Source organism: Aotus nancymaae, unplaced genomic scaffold (genome assembly GCF_030222135.1).
Source record: "Aotus nancymaae isolate 86718 unplaced genomic scaffold, 86718_ANA_hifiasm-v0.15.2.pri h1tg000076l, whole genome shotgun sequence".
Classification (NCBI taxonomy): Eukaryota; Metazoa; Chordata; class Mammalia; order Primates; family Aotidae; genus Aotus; species Aotus nancymaae.
In genome coordinates, this window is record NW_026988491.1 from 4,969,189 (window position 1) to 4,990,036 (window position 20,848).

A 20,848-nucleotide genomic window follows, 5' to 3' on the forward strand; every position below is an offset into this window, starting at 1 on the left:
AGGTTGTTCAGGCCAGGCACATTGGCTCATGCTTGTAATCCCAGCACTTTGGGATGGCGAGGCAGGCGGATCACGAGGTCAGGAGTTCAAGACCAGTCTGGCCAACATGGTGAAATTACGTCTCTACTAAAAGTACAAAAATTAGCCGGGCGTGGTGGCGGGCGCCTGTAATCTCAGCTACTGGGGAGGCTGAGGCAGGAGAATTGCTTGAACCAGGACCCGGAAGGCGGAGGTTGCAGTGAGCCTAGATCGCGCCACTGTACTCCATCTTGGGCTACAGAATGAGACTCCGTCTCAAAAAAAAAAAAAAATCAGATTTTTCTGGACATGAAATCATCAAACTTGCTGAGGAAGCAGCAGCCATCATGAGGCTGATGGGGCAGATGAAGTCTATGCCCTGCACTGGAGGGGGCCTTGCATGGTGGAGCTTTTGGGGTTTATCTTACCTGGGTCTGATTCTCCCCAGCTATGCCAGGATCAATACTTGGTACAGGCCAAGAGGTGAGAGAGGTGGGGACGAGCCACCCCACCCACCTTGACCTCAGCTCCCCTTTCGATTTAGTGAGGATTTGCCAATTAATCCCTGTGGACTTCAGTTCTCTAAACAGTTCAGAGGGTGAGAGTGTCTTGAACCTCAAGATTAGCCAATCACCAAAATATTTCCCAGTGCACAGAGCACTGGACGGGCTGTGCAGTACATCGTGTACTCAGCTGGTAGAAATGATGGGTGGTTCTGGCCCCTAAAGGGGTTTTTAATCTCATCAGGATCATAATCTGATTTCTCCTCCATTGGATCATCAATCTGTTGAGGTAGGAACAGTATTTTACATCTTGTAATCCTGCACATTGCCTGGCACATCGTAGTTGCCTCGTAGATGTTGAATGAATGAATTGAAATAGCATGAAAAAGATATTAAAAAGTCAAAAGAGCATGAACAAATACTCAATTAATATAGTGGAAACCATTTACTCTGAATGAGCACAGATAGGGGAATTACCAGGGCCAAATGGAATTTGTTAAAATGCTGAATAATTTATTGAAAGAAGCTCTGTTGGAAGGTCTAAGTAACTGGGTGGACTTTGGCAAACCAGGTTCCCTCACTTAGCCTCACCTTCCTTTGTAGTTTTATGTTTAGGTTTAAATCCATGATCCATTTTGCATTAATATTTGTATATAGTGTGAGATTTAGGTAAATGTTCTTTCCGTTCTCTCTTCTTTTTCTTCCCCCCTCTCCGCCCCCATGTCCTTTTGTTTCAGCATCATTTGTTGAAAAAAAAGATCCTTCCTCCACAGAATTGGATCTTTTTTAAATGGAAGGGGTTGGAGGATGTCTCTGTTCCCTTCCAGCTTTATGAATCTGTTGAACCCATTTATGTTAACATACACTTCTTTTGAGTAAAGCCATCCTTAATAACATGCATGTGTAAGGAAAGTCATATAGTTGCATTTCAGAATCCAGCTATTGGATAGTGTTCACTTGATAGAAAGGGGATTTTCTTATAAAAAATTATTTTGGAGATTGAGAAAGATGGATAGAGAGCCTTCATAAATCAACTATGATAATATTTGGGAAAATGTAATAAAACTTTGGCTTTTGCTTCACTTGGAATGGTTTTAAAAAGTGGTTTAGGCCTTAGTAAATTAAATAGCAGCTGTCTAATCTTCATGTGAATCTTGGACTTACACATAGTAGGGGTAAAATAGGAAGTAATTGTGCCACCATTTAAAATAGGGCAATTGAAGGCATGGTGTGGTGGCTCACGTGTGTAATCCCAAAACTTTGAGAGGCTAAAGTGGGAGGATCACTTGAGGCCAAGAGTTTAAGGCCATTCTGGGCAATGTAGTGAGACCCATCCCCCAACTCTACAAAAATAAAAAATAAAATTAGCAGGGCATGCTAGTGCATGCCTATAGTCTCAGCTACTTGGGAGGCTGAGGTGAGAGGATCACTTGAGCCCAGAAGTTTGAGGTTGTAATGAGCTGTGATTATGCCACTGAACTCCAGCCTAGGTAACAGATCATGCTACTGCCTTCTATCCTGTCTCAGAAAAAGAAAATAAAATGAATAAACAAAAAAAAAATAAAATAGGACAATTGAGATATTGGTCAAGAGGTAAGCCTAGAGTGAATCTTTACCAGAAAAAGCACAGAAATACTGCCTTTTTTCAAGAAGATCATAATCCTTGGCACAAAGTAGTCATATCAAGTATGAGTGAGGGTCAGTTGCAATGGCTCACACTAATAATCTCAGCACTTTGGGACGCTAAGGAAGGAGTATTGCTTGAGCCCAGAAGTTCAAAACCAGCCTGGGCAACATAGTGAGACCTCGTCTCTACCAAAATAAACAAAATTATCTGAGTGTGGTGGCACATTCCCTGTAGTCCCAGCTACTTAGGAGGCTGAGGTGGGAGGATTGCTTGAGTCCAGGAGATCGAGGTTGCAGTGAGCCAAGATTGCACTGTTGCATTCCTGCCTGGGTAACAGAGTAAGACCTTGTCTCAAAAACAAACCAAAGAAAGAATGGTATTGATGCCCTGTGAGGTTTCAAATATGTGTGGATCTAATATGCAAACAAATATATAAGAGAATGATATTTCAAAGTTAGCTTTCAGTTCTTAAAATCCATAGTTATGAGATCTCTTATAGGTTTTAAGATAATGAGCCTGAACAAAAGGATAACACACAAAAAAAATCAGACCTATTCTCTGAGAATGTATGCTGTCTAAAGTCATACCTCCTGGATTGTCAACTTGTGAGCTTTCAAAATTAAGCAGGGTTTGTACTTGAATAGAAGTCCTCCACAAAACACCTGCTCAAAGGGAAAACAGTAGCAACAGAATAGTTAGAGGCTGAAAGGAGTCTGGCTATTTTTTTTTTTTTTTTTTTTTTTTTTTGAGACAGAGTTTTGCTCTTGTTGCCCAGGCTGGAGTGCAATGGTGCCATCTCAGCTCACTGCAACCTGGGTTCAAGCAATTCTGCCTCAGCCTTCCAAGTAGCTGGGATTATAGGCGCCCACTACATGCCCAGCTAATTTGTATAGTTTTAGTACAGATGGGGTTTCACCATGTTTTTTGAAAAAATAATTTAGATCTTTTTGCCTTCCTGAAGCAAGCTCATGCTGGAACACTAGAAAGAGACCCTACCATGTTTAGAAATAAGCAAGCAAGCCAAAGAACTAAGGAGGCCCTGGTAGTGCATCATATTAGATAGAATGAAAGCAAAGGAGGATTTCATTTTGGAGAGACAGTCTGGAAAAACTTCTAAATTGTGAGCCAGACTTGTTGAGTTTTAGTCTCAGTTCTGTTACTAAGTGGCTGACTGACCCTGAGTAAGTCGGGATCTTGAGTTCCTCATCTAGAAAATTAGATATTTGGACTAAGTGACTGTCTTAGCCCATTTTGTGCTGCTTAACAATACCTGAGGCTGGGTAATATAAAAGAACAGACATGTATTGGCTTATGATTATGGAGGCTGGGAAGTCCAAGAACAAGGATATCCATCTTGTATAATACAGCAAGGATATATAATACACCTCCTTGCTGTATTATAACGTGGAGGAAGGCATCACTTGGTTAGAGAGAGAGCAAGGAGGGAAAGTGAGTGCACCAAACTTGCTTTTATAACAAACCCACTTTCTTGATAATGAAACTGCTCCCAGGATAACAACAGTAATCCATTTGTGAAGGCACCTAATCGCCTCTTAAATATCCCAGCTCTCAACACTTGCATTGAGGATTAAGCTTCCAAAATATGAACTTTGGGTTACACATTCAAATCATAGCAATAATATTTAAAGTTTCTTCTACTTTTAAAATTTTGTGATATTTTTCTAGCCTGAATTATTCCCTGTTCCTGTAGTTCTTCTCTGTTGACTCAGCAAATATTTAGTTAGTTAGTTAGTTAGGGTTTTTTTTGTTTGTTTTTTGTTTTTAAGTAGAGACAGGGTTTCACCATGTTTGACAGGCTGGTCTTGAACTCCTGACCTCAAGTGAGCCACCTGCTTTGGCCTCCCAAAATGCTGGGATTATAGGTGTGAGCCACCATGGCCTGCCTCAGCAAATATTTATTGAGTACCTACTTAATTCCAGTACTGTGATGATGCTGAGAGTTCAAGAATGAGCTAAACAAGACACAAAAGGTCACATATTGTATGGTTTCATTTATATGAAATATTCAGAATAGGCAATTTCATAAAGATGAAAGGTAGGTTAGTGGTTTCCAGCTGCTGGGGAAAGGAGAGAATAGGAATGACTGCTAATGGGCATGGGATTTCTTTTAGGGGTGTTGAAAGTGTTCTGGAATTAGATAGTGTTTGCACTATTTTGTGAATATACTAAATTGATGGTTTATGCTATACTAAACAGATGGTTACACAATTTTGTGAATATACTAAAACCCTCTGAATTGTACCTATTAAAAAAACGTTAAAAGCTGGGTGTGGTGGCTCACACCTGTAATCCCAGCACTTTGGGAGGCCAGGGTGGGTGAATCACTTGAGGTAAGGAGTTCCAGACCATCTGGTCAACATAGCAAAACCCCATTTCTACTAAAAATGCAAAAATTAGCTGGATGTGGTGGCGCACACCTGTAATCCCAGCTACTCAGGAGGCTGAGGCAGGAGAATTGCTTGAACCTAGGAGGCAGAGGTTGCAGTGATCTGAGATAATACTACTGCACTTCAGCCTGAGTGAAACAGTGAGAGTCCTTTTCAATAAATAAATAATAAAACTTTAAAATATAAAGAATGAGCTAGACAGACACAATAGCTAGATACAATTTTGCTCTCGTGTTAGCTCACAGTAAGTCAGGGGATACTTAAAGACAACTATGGTACAGTATATATTGCAAAGGGCACACAACCCAAACTTCATAGTAGTGGTAGTGGGAATTAGGACATCATTCCTTAAGGAAATTTTACTAAGCCATATGATATGGTTTGGATTTGTGTCTTCACCCAAATCTCATGTCAAATTGTAATCCCCAGTGTTGGCAGAGGACCCTGGTGGGAGTTCACTGGATCATGGGGGCAGATTTCCCACTTGCTGTTCTTATAATCATGAGTGCTCATGAGATCTGGTTGTTTAAAAGTGTGTAGCACCTCCCCTTTCTCTCTCTTCTTCTTCTCTGGCCATGTAAGACATGCCATCTTCCCCTTCACCTTCTGCCATGATTGTAAGTTTCCTGAGGCCTCACCAGCCATGCCTCCTGTATAGCCTGCAGAACTGTAAGTCAATTAAACCTCTTTTCTTTATAAATTACCCAGTCTTAGGTAGTTCTTTATAGCAATGTGAGAATGGACATATCCACACCATATCTAAGAGATGAGAAGGAATTGGGAATGGAGGAGAATGTTTTAGGCAGAGAGAATATTGCAAAATCCTGAGAGCTAGAAGGAATATAGTCCTTTGGGGTAATTAAGGGAGGTAAGAATGGCCGGTGCATAAAGGTATAAGGGAAAATAGAGCTGAGGCTAGGGAGGCATGAGTCAAATCTTGAAGCCATAGTAAGAGTTTTAGATTTTATCCTGAGAATAGTGGGGAGCCACTGAAATACTTCAGTCTGGGAAAATGCATAGTCGAGTTTGTAATTTTAAAAGAAGACTCTGGCTGCAATATACAGAACAGACTGGAGAAGAAGTATACCAGAGACAGGAAGATTAATGGTTGCAGCAATCCAGGCAAAAGATGAGACTGATTGATCTAAAGTAGAGATGACAACAACATGGCTAAAGTGAGGATACATTTGAGAAACATTAAGATGATTGAACATGGGAACAAGGAAGGAATTAAGGTTGAGTCACAGATTTTGTGCTTGTGCAACTAGGTATGTGATGATGTCATTCATTGAGCAAGGGAACAGAAGTAAGTTTTGGGGGAAAATAATTTGCATTTGGACGTGTTGAGAACATCAAAGTGGAATAATTTTATGATCAGTTAAGAGGAACAAGTCAGCAACTTCTGAGAAAGAGCTGGGCTGGGGATGCACATGTAAGAATCAATAGGATGTAAATTATAATTGAAACAATGGGAGTGTATTTGTTCATCCAAGGAGTATGTGGTAGAAGTAAAAAAGAAGAGCTCTGTTTTAGTCCATTCTTGCATTGCTATAAAGAAATTCCTGAGACTGGGTAATTTATAAAGAAACGAGATTTAATTGACTCATGATTCCACAGGCTATACAGAAAGCATGGCAGCATCTGCCTGACTTCTGGGGAGACCTCAGAAAACTTAACAATTATGGCAGAAGACAAAGGAGAAGCAGGCACATCTTACATGGCCAGAGCAGTTGAGAGAGAGAGAGAGAGAAGTGGAAAAAAAAAAAAAAAGATTCTACACACCTTTAAACAACCAGATCTTGCAATAACTCACTCACCACTATTGCAAGAACTGCACTGAGGCTATAGTGCTAAACCATTCATGAGAAACTGCCCGCATGATCCAGTCATCTCCCACTGTGCCTGGCCATGCCAGCTGCTAGGTAGCTGAGTCAGAGTTTGAACTTAGGTCTCTTAACTCTAAAGCCTTTTTCTACTAGATTATACTGCTGGATATTTTTCTCTGTATATATGTGTGTTTGTGTATAAAATTTAATTTTACTTTTATAAATGTTAATTCCTAAGGAATTTATCAAATGCTAATATTAACTAGCTTGAATCCTTTTTCAAAAGCAAATGGCCTGAATGCCTCAGAGTTTTCAATGGTAATATAAATTTAATTTAGGCCATCCATACATTGCAAAAATATGGATGTAGTAATGCATTGTGTTCTAATTGACTGATGCTATTTTCAGAGCTTGATTCTCTAGAAATGCCATCAGAATGTCTTATGCTCATACAGAAATTTTTAAAACCCCACTAATATAGAAAACTATTTAAAAATCATGATTTCTCTTATTTATTGTCTCTAAGACTACTAACTACCCCAGTAGTGGGTAATCATGGTTTAATGGGTTGGGACTAGATCTTAAACTCTTATAGCTCCCTTGCTTCCCATTTTATTTTTTTGAAATATAAGGGGGACAACTGATGTGTTGAGTCAGATATGAAGGTTGTACTCTGAAGTCAAGAAAAGATACCTTGGAATCTTTAAGGATTAAAGGACTATTTGGTGGTTTTCAGTCTCATATGTAAAATATTGTAAAAGAGTGTCCCCTAGTGCCACTCTGAAGAAGTAATTTGAGAGAAATTAAATATTACCACCCGTTTATAATCTGTATCACCACCTTGTGGCAATGTTCTCAAATAATTCTGCCCTCTTTTATTGGGAAAATCTTCAAGAATCTTGCATTAATTGATACAAAAAAAACTGGTCACAGGCTATCAAGAGGTTATTTTACGAGTATTTTAGTCAGAACTTCATAAAACCTTGAAAAGAAGCCCCAATTGCCCCAATTGCAATTAAATTAAGCCTTTGTAAAGAAAAGGGATAATTTGCTTTTTTTTCGAGATGGAGTCTCACTCTGTTACCCAGGCTGGAGTGCTGTGGCATGATCTTGGCTCACTGCAACCTTTGCCTTCCGGGTTCAAGCGATTCTCCTGCCTCAACCTCTTGAGTAGCTGGGACTATAGGCACACCTCACCACACCCAGCTAATTTTTGTATTTTTAGTAAAGATGGGATTTCATCATGTTTGCCAGGATGGTCTCAATCTCTTGACCTCGTGATCCACCCGCCTCAGCCTCCCAAAGTGCTGGGATTACAGGTGTGAGCCACCGTGCTTGGCTGCTTCTTTTTGTTATAGTAACAAAGCAATAGGGTAAAAACTAGTTGTATTTTAAATATTAACTTTTTTTATTGTGGTAAACTACAATATAAAACTCAACACCTCAGCTTTTCTATGTGTACAACTCAGTGACACTAAGCACATTTACAATGTTGTGCAACCATTATCACTATCCATTTCTAAAACTTTTCATCATCCTGAACAGAAACTCTACACCTATTAAACTCTATTCCTTCAACGCCACTAGCACCTGGTAACCTCTATTCTACTTTCTGTCTGTTTGAATTTGCCTACTCTATGTACCTCATATAAGTGGGATCATATAATATTTGTCCTTTTTATATCTGGCATTTCACTTAGCATAATGTTTTCAAGATTTATTCACATTGTAGCATGTATCAGAACTTCATTCCTTTTTAAGATTGAATAGGGGTTGGGTGTGGTGGCTCACTCCTGTAATCTTAGCAAATTGGGAGGATGAGGCAGGTGGATTGCCTGAGCCCAGAAGTTCAAAACCAGCTTGGGCAACATGGCAAAACCCCATCTCCACAAAAATACAGAAATTAGCCACGTGTGGTGGCAAGTGCTTGTAGTCCCAGCTACTCGGGAGGCTGAGGTGGGAGAATCACTTGAACGTGGGAGCCGGAGGTTGCAGTGAGCTGAGATCATGCCATTGCACTCCAGCCTGGGTGACAGAGGGAGACCCCATCTCAAAAAAAAAGAAAAAATTGAATAGTATTCCATCTTACATACCACATTTTGTTTATCCATTCGTTAATAGACATTTGAATTGTTTCCACCTTTTGGCTAATGTGAATTACGTGGCTATGAGCATTGGTGTACGAGTATCTGTTTGAGTCCCTGCTTTCAATTCTTTTGAATATATACCTAGAGATGGAAATGCTGGGTCCACCTTAGCCTCCCAAGTAGCTGGGACTCTAGGTGCATGCCACCACGCCCAGCTAATCTCTGTTGCTGTGAATGACAGATTTTCATTCTTTTTGTAAATGACTGAATATGGCTGAATAGTATTCCATTGTGCATATATACTGTTTAACTTTTTGAGGAATGCCATGCTGTTTGCCACAATGGCTACACCATTTTTGTTCCCACCAGCAATGCATAAGGCTTTTAATTTCTCCACAACTTTACCAATTTACCTTTTCCATTTTTGAATAGCCATTTATAAATTTTTTAATTGACACATAGTAATTGTACATATTTATGGAGTACAGAGTGATGATTTGATACATGTATACAATATATAATGATCAAGTCAAAGTAATTAGCATATTGATCACTTCAAACATTTATCATTCTTTGTGCTGAGAACATTCAAAAATCCTCTCTTCTAGCTATTTGAAAATATACAATAAATCTTCTTAACTGTGGACATTCTAGAGTGCTATAGAACAATAGAATTTATTCTCCTATCTAGCTGTAATTTTGTATCCATTAACTAACTTCTTCCTATCCAACCCCCTCCCTGCTACCTTTCCTAGCTTCTAATAACTACTTCTAAGAGCTCATCTGTTTTAGCTCCCAGGTGAGTGAGAACAAACGGTATTTATTTTTCTGTATCTGACTTACTTCACTTAACATTATGTCCTCTAGGCTAATCTCTGTTGCTGTGAATGACAGATTTTCATTCTTTTTTTAAATGGCTGAATATGGCCAAATAGTATTCCATTGTGTATATATACTGTACTTTTTTTCTTTTCCTTTTTCTTTTTCTTTTTTTTTTTTTTTAAGACAGGGTCTTGCTCTGTTGCCCAGGCTGGAGTGCAGTGGTGCAATCATGGCTCACTGCAGTCTCGAACTCCCAGGCTCAAGTGATCCACCTTAACCTCCCAAGTAGTTAGGACTATAGGTGTGTGCCACCACGCCCAGCTAATTTTTGTATTTTTTTGTACAGACAGGATTTTACCATGCTGCCTAGGCTGGTCTTGAACTCCTGGGCTCAAGCAATCTGCCTGCCTCAACCTCCCAAAGTGCTGGGATTACAGACATTAGCTGCCCACCCCTGGCCTATATTTGGTTGGATATGAAATTCTAGGTTGAAAGTTCTTTTCTTTAAGGATGTTGAATATTGGTCCCCACTCTCTTCTAGCTTGTAGGGTTTCTGCCGAGAGATCTGCTGTGAGTCTGATGGGCTTCCCTCTGTGGGTAACCTGACCTTTCTCTCTGGCTGCTCTTAGCATTTTTTCCTTCACTTCAACACTGGTGAATCTGACAATTTTGTGCCTTGGGGTTGCTCTTCTTGAGGAATATCTTTGTGGTGTTCTCTGTATTTCCTTGACTTGAATATTGGCCTACCTTGCTAGGTCGGGGAAGTTCTCCTGGATAATATCCTGAAGAGTGTTTTCCAGTTTGGATTCATTCTCTCTGTCACATTCAGGTACACCTATCAAATGTAGATTAGGTCTTTTCACATAATCCCATATTTCTTGGAGGCTTTGTTCATTTCTTTTCATTCTTTTTTCTCTAATCTTGCCTTCTCGTTTTATTTCATTGAGCTGATCTTCAATCTGATATCCTTTCTTCTGCTTGGTTGATTCGGCTATTGAAACTTGTGTATGCTTTGCGAAGTTCTCGTGTTGCGTTTTTCAGCTCCATCAGGTCATTTATATTCTTCTCTAAGCTGTTTATTCTCATTAGTATTTCGTTAAACATTTTTTCAATGTTCTTAGTTTCTTTGCATTGGGTTAGAACATGGTCTTTTAGCTCAGAAAAGTTTATTATTACCCACCTTCTGAAGCCTGTTTCTGTCAATTCATCAGACTCATTCTCTATCCAACTTTGTTCCCTTGCTAGTGAGGAGTTGTGATCTCTTGGAGGAGGAGAGGCGTTCTGGTTTTGGGTGTTTTTGTCCTTTTTGCACTCGTTTCTTCCTGTGGATTTATCTACCTGTGGTCTTTGTAGTTGGTAACTTTCAGATGGGGTCTCTGAGTGGACATCCTTTTTGTTTATGATGAGTTATTTCTTTCTGTTTTTTTAGTTTTCCTTCTAACAGTCAGGCCCCTCTGCTGTAGGACTGCTGGAGGTCCATTCCAGACCCTGCTTGCCTGGGAATCACCTGAAGCTGCTGCAGAACAGTAAGGGTTGCTGCCAGTTTCTTCTTCTGTTATCTTTGTCCCAGAAGGATACCTGCCAGATGTCAGCCTGAGCTCTCCTTTATGAAGTGTCTCTTTGGATATACGGGGGTTAGGGAGCTGCTTGAGGAGACAGTCTGACCCTTATAGGAGCTCAAGTGCTGAGCTGTGAGCCCCGTTGTTCCGTTCAGAGCTGCTGGGCAGGTACGTTTAAGTCTGCTGCAGTGGAACTTGTAACTGCCTTTTTTCTCAGGTGCTCTGTCCTGGGAAGGTGGGGCTTTATTTATAAGTTCCTGACATGTTGCTACCTTTTTTCAGAGATGCCCTGCCAAGCTAGGAGGTAGCCTAGACACAGTCTGACAGCAGAGGCATTGCTGAGCTGCTGTGGGCTCTGCCAAGCTGCTGTGTGAACCTCCTTGCAGTGTTGTTTATAGAGGTATAGTTAGAACTGCCTTGGTAATGGCAGACTGCCACAGTAATGGTGGATTGCTTCAGTAATGGTGGACTGCCTTGGTAATGGTGGACTGCCTTGGTAATGGCGGACTTCCTTGGTAATGGCGGACGCCCTTCCCCCCACAGAGCTGGACTGTCCACGGTCCAGCTGTGCTTGCTGTGAGACTCTTAATCCAGAATGTTTCAGATTGCTGGTCTGTGGGGGTGGGACCCACCAAGCCAGATCACCAGGCTCCCTGTTTCAGCTCCCTTTTTTTCAGTTGAATGGGTGGCTCTGTCTCCCAGGCATTCCAGGTGCCAGTTGAAACGGCTGTCCAGATTTGTGTGAGTTTTTGTGTGGAGACCCGCTGCACTGGCTGAAACAGCCGTGTTGGAAACTTGTGACGCTTTTCAGCCTGGGAATCTCCTGGTCTGTGGGCAGTAAAAACTTGTTTGGAAATGTGGTGATCACTCACCCTCTGCGTTGTTCTCACTGGGAATTGCACTCCAGAGCTGTTCCTATTCGGCCATCTTGGATCCCTATCCAATTCGTGCTCTGTATTTTCTTTATGCATTCATCTGTTGATGGACACTTAGGTTGATTCCATATCTTGGCTATTGTGAATAGTGCTGCAGTAAACATGGAGGTATAGATGGCTCTTCCATATACTGATTTCTTTTCCTTTGGATAAATACCTAACAGTAGAATTGCTGGATTATATGGTATTTCTATTTTAAGATTTTTGAGGACCTTCCATACTGTTCTCCATAATGCTTGTACTAATTTACATTCCTACCAACAGTGTTTAAGAATTTTCTTTTCTCTGCATCCTTGCCAGCATTCATTATTTTTTATCCTTTTATTTTATTTTATTTCATTTTTTGAGATGGAGTCTTGCTCTGTTGCCCAGGCTGGAGTGCAGTGGCGTGATCTCAGCTCACTGCAACCTCTGCCTCCCAGCTTCAAGAGATTCTCCTGCCTCAGTCTCCTGAGTAGCTGGGACTACAGGCATGTGCCACCACACTCAGCTAATTTGTGTGTGTGTGTGTGTGTGTGTGTGTGTGTGTGTGTGTATTTTTAGTAGAGACAGGATTTCACCAGACTGGTTTCAAACTCCTGACCTCAGGTGATCCACCCACCTCTGCCTCCCAAAGTGCTGAGATTATAGGCATGAGCTACCATGCCTGGCCATTTTTTGTTCTTTTAATAATAGCTATTCTAACTGTAGTGAGACGATATCTCATTGTGGTTTTGATTTACATTTCTCTAATGATTAATAATGTTGAGCATTTTTTCATATACTTATTGGCCATTTGTATGCCTTCTTTTGAGAAATATCTATTTAGATCCTTTGCTTTTTTTTTGCTTTTGAGTTGCTTGTGCTTCTTGTATATTCTGGATGTTAATTCTTTCTTGGATGAATAGTTCGCAGATGTTTTCTCCTATTCTGTAGGCTGTCTCCTCACTTTGTTGGTTATTTACTTTGCTGTGTAGAAGCTTTTTAGTCTGATATAATCTCATTTGTCTATTTTTGCTTTTGTTACCTGTGCTTTTGAAGTTTTACCCATAAAATCTTTGCCCAGACCAATGTCCTGAAGCATTTTCCCTAAGTTTTATAGTTTTGAGTCTTACATTTAAGTCTTTAATCTATTTTGAGTTTATTTTTGTATACGATGAGAGACAGGGGTCTCTCATTCTTCTGCTGTGGATATCCAGTTTTTCCAGAACCATTTATTGACAAGGGTGGTTTTTTCCCCAGTGTATATTCTTGGTGCCTTTGTCAAAAATCAGTTGGCTATAAATATACAGATTTATTTCTGGGTTATCTATTCTGTTCCATTGTTTTATGTATCTCTTTGTATACCAGTAGCATGCTGTTTTGGTTACTATAGCTTTGTAGTATATTTTGAAGCCAGGTAATGTGATGCCTCCAACTTTGTTCTTTTTGCTCAGGATTACTTTAGCTATTCAGAGTCTTTTGTGGTTCCATAGGAATTTTAGGGTTGTTTTTTCCATCTCTATGAAGAATGTAATTGGTATTTTGATAGAGATTGCATTTGAATCTGTAGTTTATTTTGGATAATTAATGTGATCATTTTAACAATACTAATTCTTCCAATCAATGAATATGGGATGCCTTTCCATTTTTTTGTGTTCTGTTCAATTTCTTTCTTTTCTTTTTTTTTTCTTGAGACAGAGTTTCACTCTGTTGCCCAGGCTGGAGTACAATGGCACAATCTTGGCTCACCACAACATCCAGTTCCCAGGTTTAAGTGATTTTCCTGCCTCAGCCTCCCGAGTAGCTGGGATTACAGGCATGCACCACCACTCCCACTAATTTTGTATTTTTAGAAATTCTGGAGACAGAGTTTCTCCATGTTGGTAAGGCTGGTCTTGAACTCCCTGCCTCGGCCTCCCAAAGTGCTAGGATTACAGGCATGAGCCACTGTGCCTGGCCCTGTTCAATTTCTTTCATCAGCATTTTGTAGTTTCATTGTAGCAATCTTTTACTTTCTTAGTTAAATTTATTCCTGGCTAATTTTTTGGTAGGTATTGTAAATGAGATTTCTCTCAGCTAGTTGGATGAATAGCTATTTTAATGGGTACGAAGTGTAAACATTAACTTTTGAGTTGAATTTGGAAATAAGTTACACATGAAGTTAATTTAAGAAATATTTTTGAGCCCTGGCCATATACAGAGCATTGTTACTCTGAGAGAATAACAAGGATGAATAATATGTATTGAGTCTCTAGGTGATTTACAATGTATTTTTCTCCTCCAAATACATTTGTGAACAAATAAATAATTTTACAATTTTCATTAAATAGATAGAAAATTAATCCAGAGACCTTATACCAAATTTGTAGATAAAATGTTTATTAAACTTATTTCCCAATGAGTATGTCAAATTCTAATTATATGGTTCTCCTTTGGAAAATTAACAATAGCTACTTTTTCCAACTGAAATTCATTTTATAGTTTAGATAGGGCCTGATAGAATTATCTTAACATTTATTCTTTCTTTGCTTCTTCAAAATGTAGCTTGGTAAATTTCTTTCTAAACTGAACAATCTGGAAAACAGTTTATACTTAACTGTTGTTGATTTTAATTTTTTGTTTGCTTTTAGACTTTTTCAGTATCATTTTTGGACAGAGTAAGGGAAAAAGCATTATATTTGGCAAGGTATCTAATTAATTAATTTTTTTTAAATAGGTTAGAATTGTTGAAAGAATCGTGATATATTCCTACAATGGCTACAGCTCAGCTTTCTCACTCCATCACAATACGCAAGGCATCTAAGGTATTTGTTAAGAATTAAGAGAAAATCAATGACCATATAATGAGTTAGTTTAGAATTATGATTTTAATCTTTGTGTGTATGTGTTTTTAAGCAGCAGTTTTATCAGTTAATTGGCACATAATACTCTGGGAGAGTATGTGTACATTTTAACTGCCTAATAGACCGAGGACCAGAAAATTAAAATAAATTCCTACAAAGTTACTTACTGGGTGCTTCTTTCATGTTTATGCAATATATTTAGATCTTCTAGAGCAAAATAAATCATAAACAAGAAGATGTTTAAAGAGAATGGTTCTTTGTTAGACATTCGCTTCCTAAAGTGTTAGGAAACTTGTGTTGCACACTATGGTGTAACTATAAGAAAAGAAGGGGAGAGCACTGAGAGAAACTTCAATGCTAGGAGTCTAGGGGAGCATTTCAGGGCCAGGCATATAGTAAAATTTGTCTCATGACATTCATTAATGCATCATTTGTTTATTCATTGAGACTCAATATTATGTAATATAATAATTCATAATACTATGTTATTCACTGACAAAATACAAAAAGTATGATCTTCATCTTCCAGAAGTTTATAATCTGGTTAGGAGTTAAGTCAATATACAAAGTGATATATGATTTATATATATGTGAAAAGTAAGATAATGTAAATTATAGGAATTTAGAGATTTCATGTGGTCTGGAATGCTTTGTATATTCCTCATAAAAGAGGTAAGACTGAAGGTGGACAGACCTTGTATGATGAAGACCTTTAATGAGAGGGGAGAGAATTCCCTGAGGAAAACCTAGCATATTCCTTGGCTCAAAATAAGAAGTAAGCAGCTGGGAGTGGTGGCTCATGCCTGTAATCCCAGCACTTTGGGAGGCTGAGGTGGGTGTCACCTGAGGTTGGGAGTTTGAGACCAGCCTGACTAACATGGAGAAACCCAGTCTCTACTAAAAATACAAAAAAAATTAGCTGGGCATGGTGGTGCATACCTGTAAGCCTAGCTACTTGGGAGGATGAGGCAGGAGAATCACTTCAACCCGGGAGGTGGAAGTTTCAGTCAGCCGAGATCTTGTTGTTGCATTCCAGCCTGGGCAACAGAGCAAGACTCTGTCTCGAAAAAAAAAAAAAAAGTAGGTATAACTACTACCCATATTTTACAGTTGAAGGAATTGAGGTGCAGAGAGGTTAAGTAATTTATGCATGATTAGGAGCTTGCCAACAATTCTTATAAATAAAGTTTTATTGGATTATAGCCACACCCATCCAGTTATAAAGTGTCTATGGCGTCTTTCATGCTGCAATGGCATGAAATCAACTGCAGAGTCTAAAATATTTATCTGCCTTTTACTGAAAAAGCTTACTGACCCCTTCTGGAGATCATACAGCTTGTTAGTAGCAGAACAAAGATTTGCATCTGACTGTTTGGCTTCAGAGTCTGTGCTTTTAAACACTCCACCATGTTGCCTCCCTCATATCCCTCTATCCTCAAGTCACCCTCTGAAGTGATTAGTATTAATAACTTCACATACTTATTTCTACTCCTTTTTCCTTTCTCATACATACATACACAATCATCTATACACACACAGAACTGATTCTAGTTTTTCCTGATAGTCATGTTCTATAAAGTTGTTATGAGGAGTGAATTAGCAAGTACTGAACTGGTGCTCTTAGGGAAATATAGGATTAGGTTCCTGTGATCTTCTGGTCATGGTATTTTTGTCAGCCAATCATATAACTTGTTTTATGTCTGTTTTTGTTTAGAGACATTTAATATATATTGTTGATTCATTAACATTAAACTTACAGCAAACAGCACTATAACTCATGCTTGAATGATAATTATTTAACATATAGGCTGGGCATGTGGTTCATGCCTCTAATTCCAGTACTTTGAGAGGCCAACATGAGAGGATCCCATGAAACCAGGAGTTTGAGACCAGTCTGGGCAACATAGTGACACCCCGTCACTACAAAATAATTTTTTAAAGTAATCAGATGTGGTGGTGTGTGCCTATAGTCCTGGCTACTTGGGAGGCTCAGGCAGGAAGATTGATTGAGCCCAGGAGTTTCAGGCTGCACTGAGCTATGATAGTGCCATTGTACTCCAGCCTGGGTCAGACTGAGACCCTGTCTCTAAAAAAATAAAAAAAATTATCTATCACATGTATTCTCCCTGTAAGCTCTATCACCATGTTTTTGAATATAGGAACCCTAATCAGCACTTCAGCACTATACTTAGGAGCCATTTTAAACAGCTAAATCACACACAAAAAAGAAAAATACAAAAACTAGGGTACTAAGTAGACCAAGAAAAAGACATGTGTGTAGTATGAGAGCTGAAACAAGAAGGCAGAGCATGGCCTTGTTTGACATGAGCTGGGAATGTGTACTTCAGATAACTCAAATTTGTTGTTTCTCTGCTCGCATCCATGCATAATCACAAAAACAAAAGAGTGCTAATTTGAGGGCTACAAATTTTAGTGAGTAGAGAAATTCACAAATATGGAATCTACTAATAATGTGGGTTGATCGTATATAGCAATATAGTGATTTGTTTATTCACTTTACAAAATAAAATCATTCTATAAGCATTACTCAAATTTGCTTTTTCCTTTTAACATTGAATCATATTTACTAAACTTAGTAGATCTAAGACTCCTTTATTCCTTCTTTTTCTATGTACACATACACTACCACACATATTTTTTAATTAATGGGATTTATATTCTACATGGTTAATCTTTTGATCTCTTTGCATTCTCATTATGTTACGAACACTGGCAATCAGTAAATGCTTGTTGTTTAGTTTAGCAAACATTTATTTACTGAGAAGTATGTGCCAAACACTGAGCTAGATAGTGGGTTCACAAAAATGTGTAAGACATTGTAACCACCCAGTGTGCTCTCTGCCTGTTGTCTAGACAGAGCCTCAAGAATTTGAGGAGACTGATTTGAGTAATAATAAAATTCTTGTCTCTTGTACGTTCAGTTCTTTGTGAATTACTCTTTCTCTATTGCAATTCCTCTGTCTTGATAAATTAACTGTGTCTAGGCAGCCGGTAAGTAGAACCTGTTGGGTAGTTACAAATTTGGGGGCTTGTCCAGGATCGCCCTTGTGGCTACCTGCCTGCGTTTTGGTAGCCCCTCTCTGGTGGTGGATCCAAAGGCTAGATCAAGGGGCTGCCTAGTCCTCTTGGACTGTGGGATGACTCTGGCACTGTCTCTACCAGTGGGGCACTGCCAACCCATGGTGCATGGATTTAATTGCAATAGAGAAATAGTTCCTGGAAAGACATTTTTAAACTGGTCTGGTGGGTATTGTCGGTGATGCCAATACCTCCGTCCTTCTCCCTATTGGTTCAGCTCCTTTAGAGTCTTTGTTTAGCTCCTTTGGGGGTATTGTTTGGCTCTCCCTAAATGGTAGAGTCTTGGTTCAGGAAATTTCTCTTCAATTGGGAAGATTTCAGGGAGATTTCTCAGACAGAGAACAGGATGTTAGTTTGAAAGGAATACTGTTGGAATTATTGGTTAGGGATCTTAGTTTGGAAGGCCTTCTGTTGCTTACAGAAGTCACTTATGTCTAACTCTGAGAACCCTCCTTAAGTCTGGTCACATTTCATCAACCTTGAAGAAATTGTTAGTGGAAGCTCAACATGCCTTACTCAGAGTGACCATCTGCTACTTCATCTTGTCCAGATCCCTGAATTCCTGGTTGGAGGTTGTCCCTCCCCACCTTGAGTGGATCAAAGACAACAGAAACCAATGGGAAAAAGTTTGAGTCTTGCCAGGTCAATACTGGGTGCTGAGTGAGGTGACCGGTGTCTGTTTCGTTATTTGTATTTGGCTCAACTGGGATAGAAAATGTTAATTCTGTGCCCGCGTGCAGCCCATTGGGAGGCATCTGGCAAAATTGAGAGGCTTTTGTCTATGGTTCCATAAAAGAGGAAAGGATGATTTTCTTTTGTAACACAGCTTGGCCCCCACAGCTATGGTGCAGCAAGCAGGGTCATTAAAAGCTATTCTGTTCTTTTGGAAGCTGCTGACAAAGAGAACCTGGAAACCTGGTATGCTAGCAAAAAGGATAAGAATTTCTTACCAGCCAGGCTTTTGGTCTCTCCCTGTCTCTGTCTCTTTCTCTGTCTTGTTCTCTCTCTCTCTCTCTCTCTCTCTCTCTCTCTGTGTGTGTGTGTGTATGTGTGTGTGTGTGTATGTCTGTATGTGTGTGAATGGTAAATGTCACTGTCTCCTCTGCAAGGGTTTGATTAACTAAAAAAAAAAAAAAAAAGGATTTGTGAGACTAGTGTTAGCTATAATAAATCTGGTATACTTTGTGCTATGAATTTATCTTTCTGTGTCACTCTATAATGGAAAAAGGAGTACCATAGGATAGAACATAGGCTTAGGACCCCTATAAGCCCACTGTTCAAGCCAGTTTGGCAGATTGCTCCATTACAAACATTGCTTTGAGTTCCTGAAACCAATACCGGATGAAGTTTCCCTTTCATTTTATGACCTGAAAAGTTTGATTTTGGGACCATGTTGGGGTTCCCTCTCTTGGTCTCTGACATCCAGAGGGCATGAATTTTCAAGAGGTGAGTCTGAAAGGACACATGATAGTGTTGTGCGGCTTAAGAGTTTTCTTGAGCAGTTAAGTCCTTTGCAAGCTTAAAAATGACTGCCTTAGCCTCCTTCTAGGAAGAGCAATGGTAGCTACCCTGTGTATTAACTCAGAAGCTAAAGCTCTGCTCTTTTACAGTGGTGTGACAGGTTTAATTCCAGACCTAGGGAATGAGTCCTTTTTTTGTTATTTGTGTAACTCTGCCATTTATTGATTCTTTTTCTCTCATGGATAGCTTCTGATTTTCTGTCTTAAGTTTTCCTTTCTCTGAGCTACCTTTGGAGATTCTAGATTTTGTAAAACCTGCTTATCACCTGTTTGAAAATACCTCATACATTCATGGTTAAGTAATAACCTTAGTTAAGGCTTACTTGTTTCACCTGGGGGATTACCTCTGGTGAATTTCAAAAGTCAGAAATGGCTGTCTGTCTTGGCTAGGGTCTAGTAATAAGAGATCCTGTCTTCTAGTTATTATCCCCTATCCCCACCAAGAGAAACCACCATCTTGACATTTAACAGCATAGATGAGTTTCACCTGCTTTTGTACTTTATATAAATGAAATCATACACTAACACTCATTTGTATCTGGTTTCTTTTGCTCAGCCTTGTGTGTGAGAGTCATCTACATTACTTAATATAGTTATAGATCATTCATTCTCATTGTTATATAGTATTCCATTGGGGGCATATACCAGTTTTATTCATTCTACTGTTGATAGGCATTTGGGTGGTTTCCAGCTTGGGTCTATTACAAATAATGCTTTTCTGAATACTCTAATACATGTTCTTTAGTGAACATATAAGCATATGTGTTAGATGTATACCTATGAGTAAAATATAGGTCATAGGATATGTGTATATTTAGCTTTATTAGATACTGCCAAGCAATTTTCCAAAGAGGTTTAGGAGTTTTTATTATTCTACGTTCTTTTTAAAACTTTCAGTGACAGAGTCTTACTCTGCCACCCAGGCTGGAGTGGCACAATCTTGGCTCACTGTGATATCCACCTCCCAGGTTCAAGTGTTTCTCCTGCCTCAGCCTCCTGAGTAGCGGGATTATAGCCGTCCTCCACCATACCTGGCTAATTTTTGTATTTTTAGTAGAGATGGGAGTTTTGCCATGTTGGCCAGGCTCGTCTTGAACTCCTAACCTTAACTGATCTGCCAGCCTCAGCCTCCCAAAGTGCTGGGATTACAGGTGTGAGCCACCATGCCCAGCCTCCTTGTAATTTTAATGCTCACTTCCCTGATAGAGTTTAAACACTTGTTCATCTGTTTTTTGGTCATTTAGATAGGCTGTTTTATAAAGTGTCTATTTTCACATAAATAGACACCTTTCTATTTGATTGTCTTTCTTAAAGAATTTTAGTTTTTTATACATTCTGGATATGAATCTTTTGTAAGACCTATGTATTGAGAATAGTTTTTCTCACCTTTGAGTTGCCTCTTTGCTCTTAATAGTATATTAAATGAACAGAAGTTCTAAAGTTTAATATAATCTAATTTGTTAATGTTTAGAAAATACTTTAAAATTATGATGTAGTAACACAACACCAGCTGGAATTCATGAGACATATTTTCTGCTTAGCTTAAAGAAGACAGCAAAAAGCAGTTTCACGGAGTAATTATGACAAACATAAAATTTTTATTTTTATGTTGATACATAAACACAATAAACATTGTGTAT

General features: G+C 39.1%; 1 protein-coding gene across 8 annotated transcripts in view; it reads left to right on the forward strand.

Moving 5' to 3' along the window:
* Window positions 1-684: 684 nt before the first annotated feature.
* Window positions 685-20,848, forward strand: part of HORMAD2 (HORMA domain containing 2) — a 91,164-nt gene continuing 71,000 nt past the window's right edge. For 7 of the 8 annotated variants that reach the window (XR_010339349.1, XM_012464983.2, XM_012464985.2 and 4 more), the window contains exons 1-2: window positions 685-810; window positions 14,463-14,550. Coding sequence is in view for 6 of the 8 variants with exons in the window: in XM_012464983.2 (XP_012320406.2) it covers window positions 14,500-14,550 (51 nt within the window). In the remaining 2 variants the exon portion in view is untranslated. Of the gene's footprint in view, window positions 811-14,462; window positions 14,551-20,848 lie in introns of those variants that run through there. The other variant, XM_021666176.2, reaches the window with a different exon arrangement.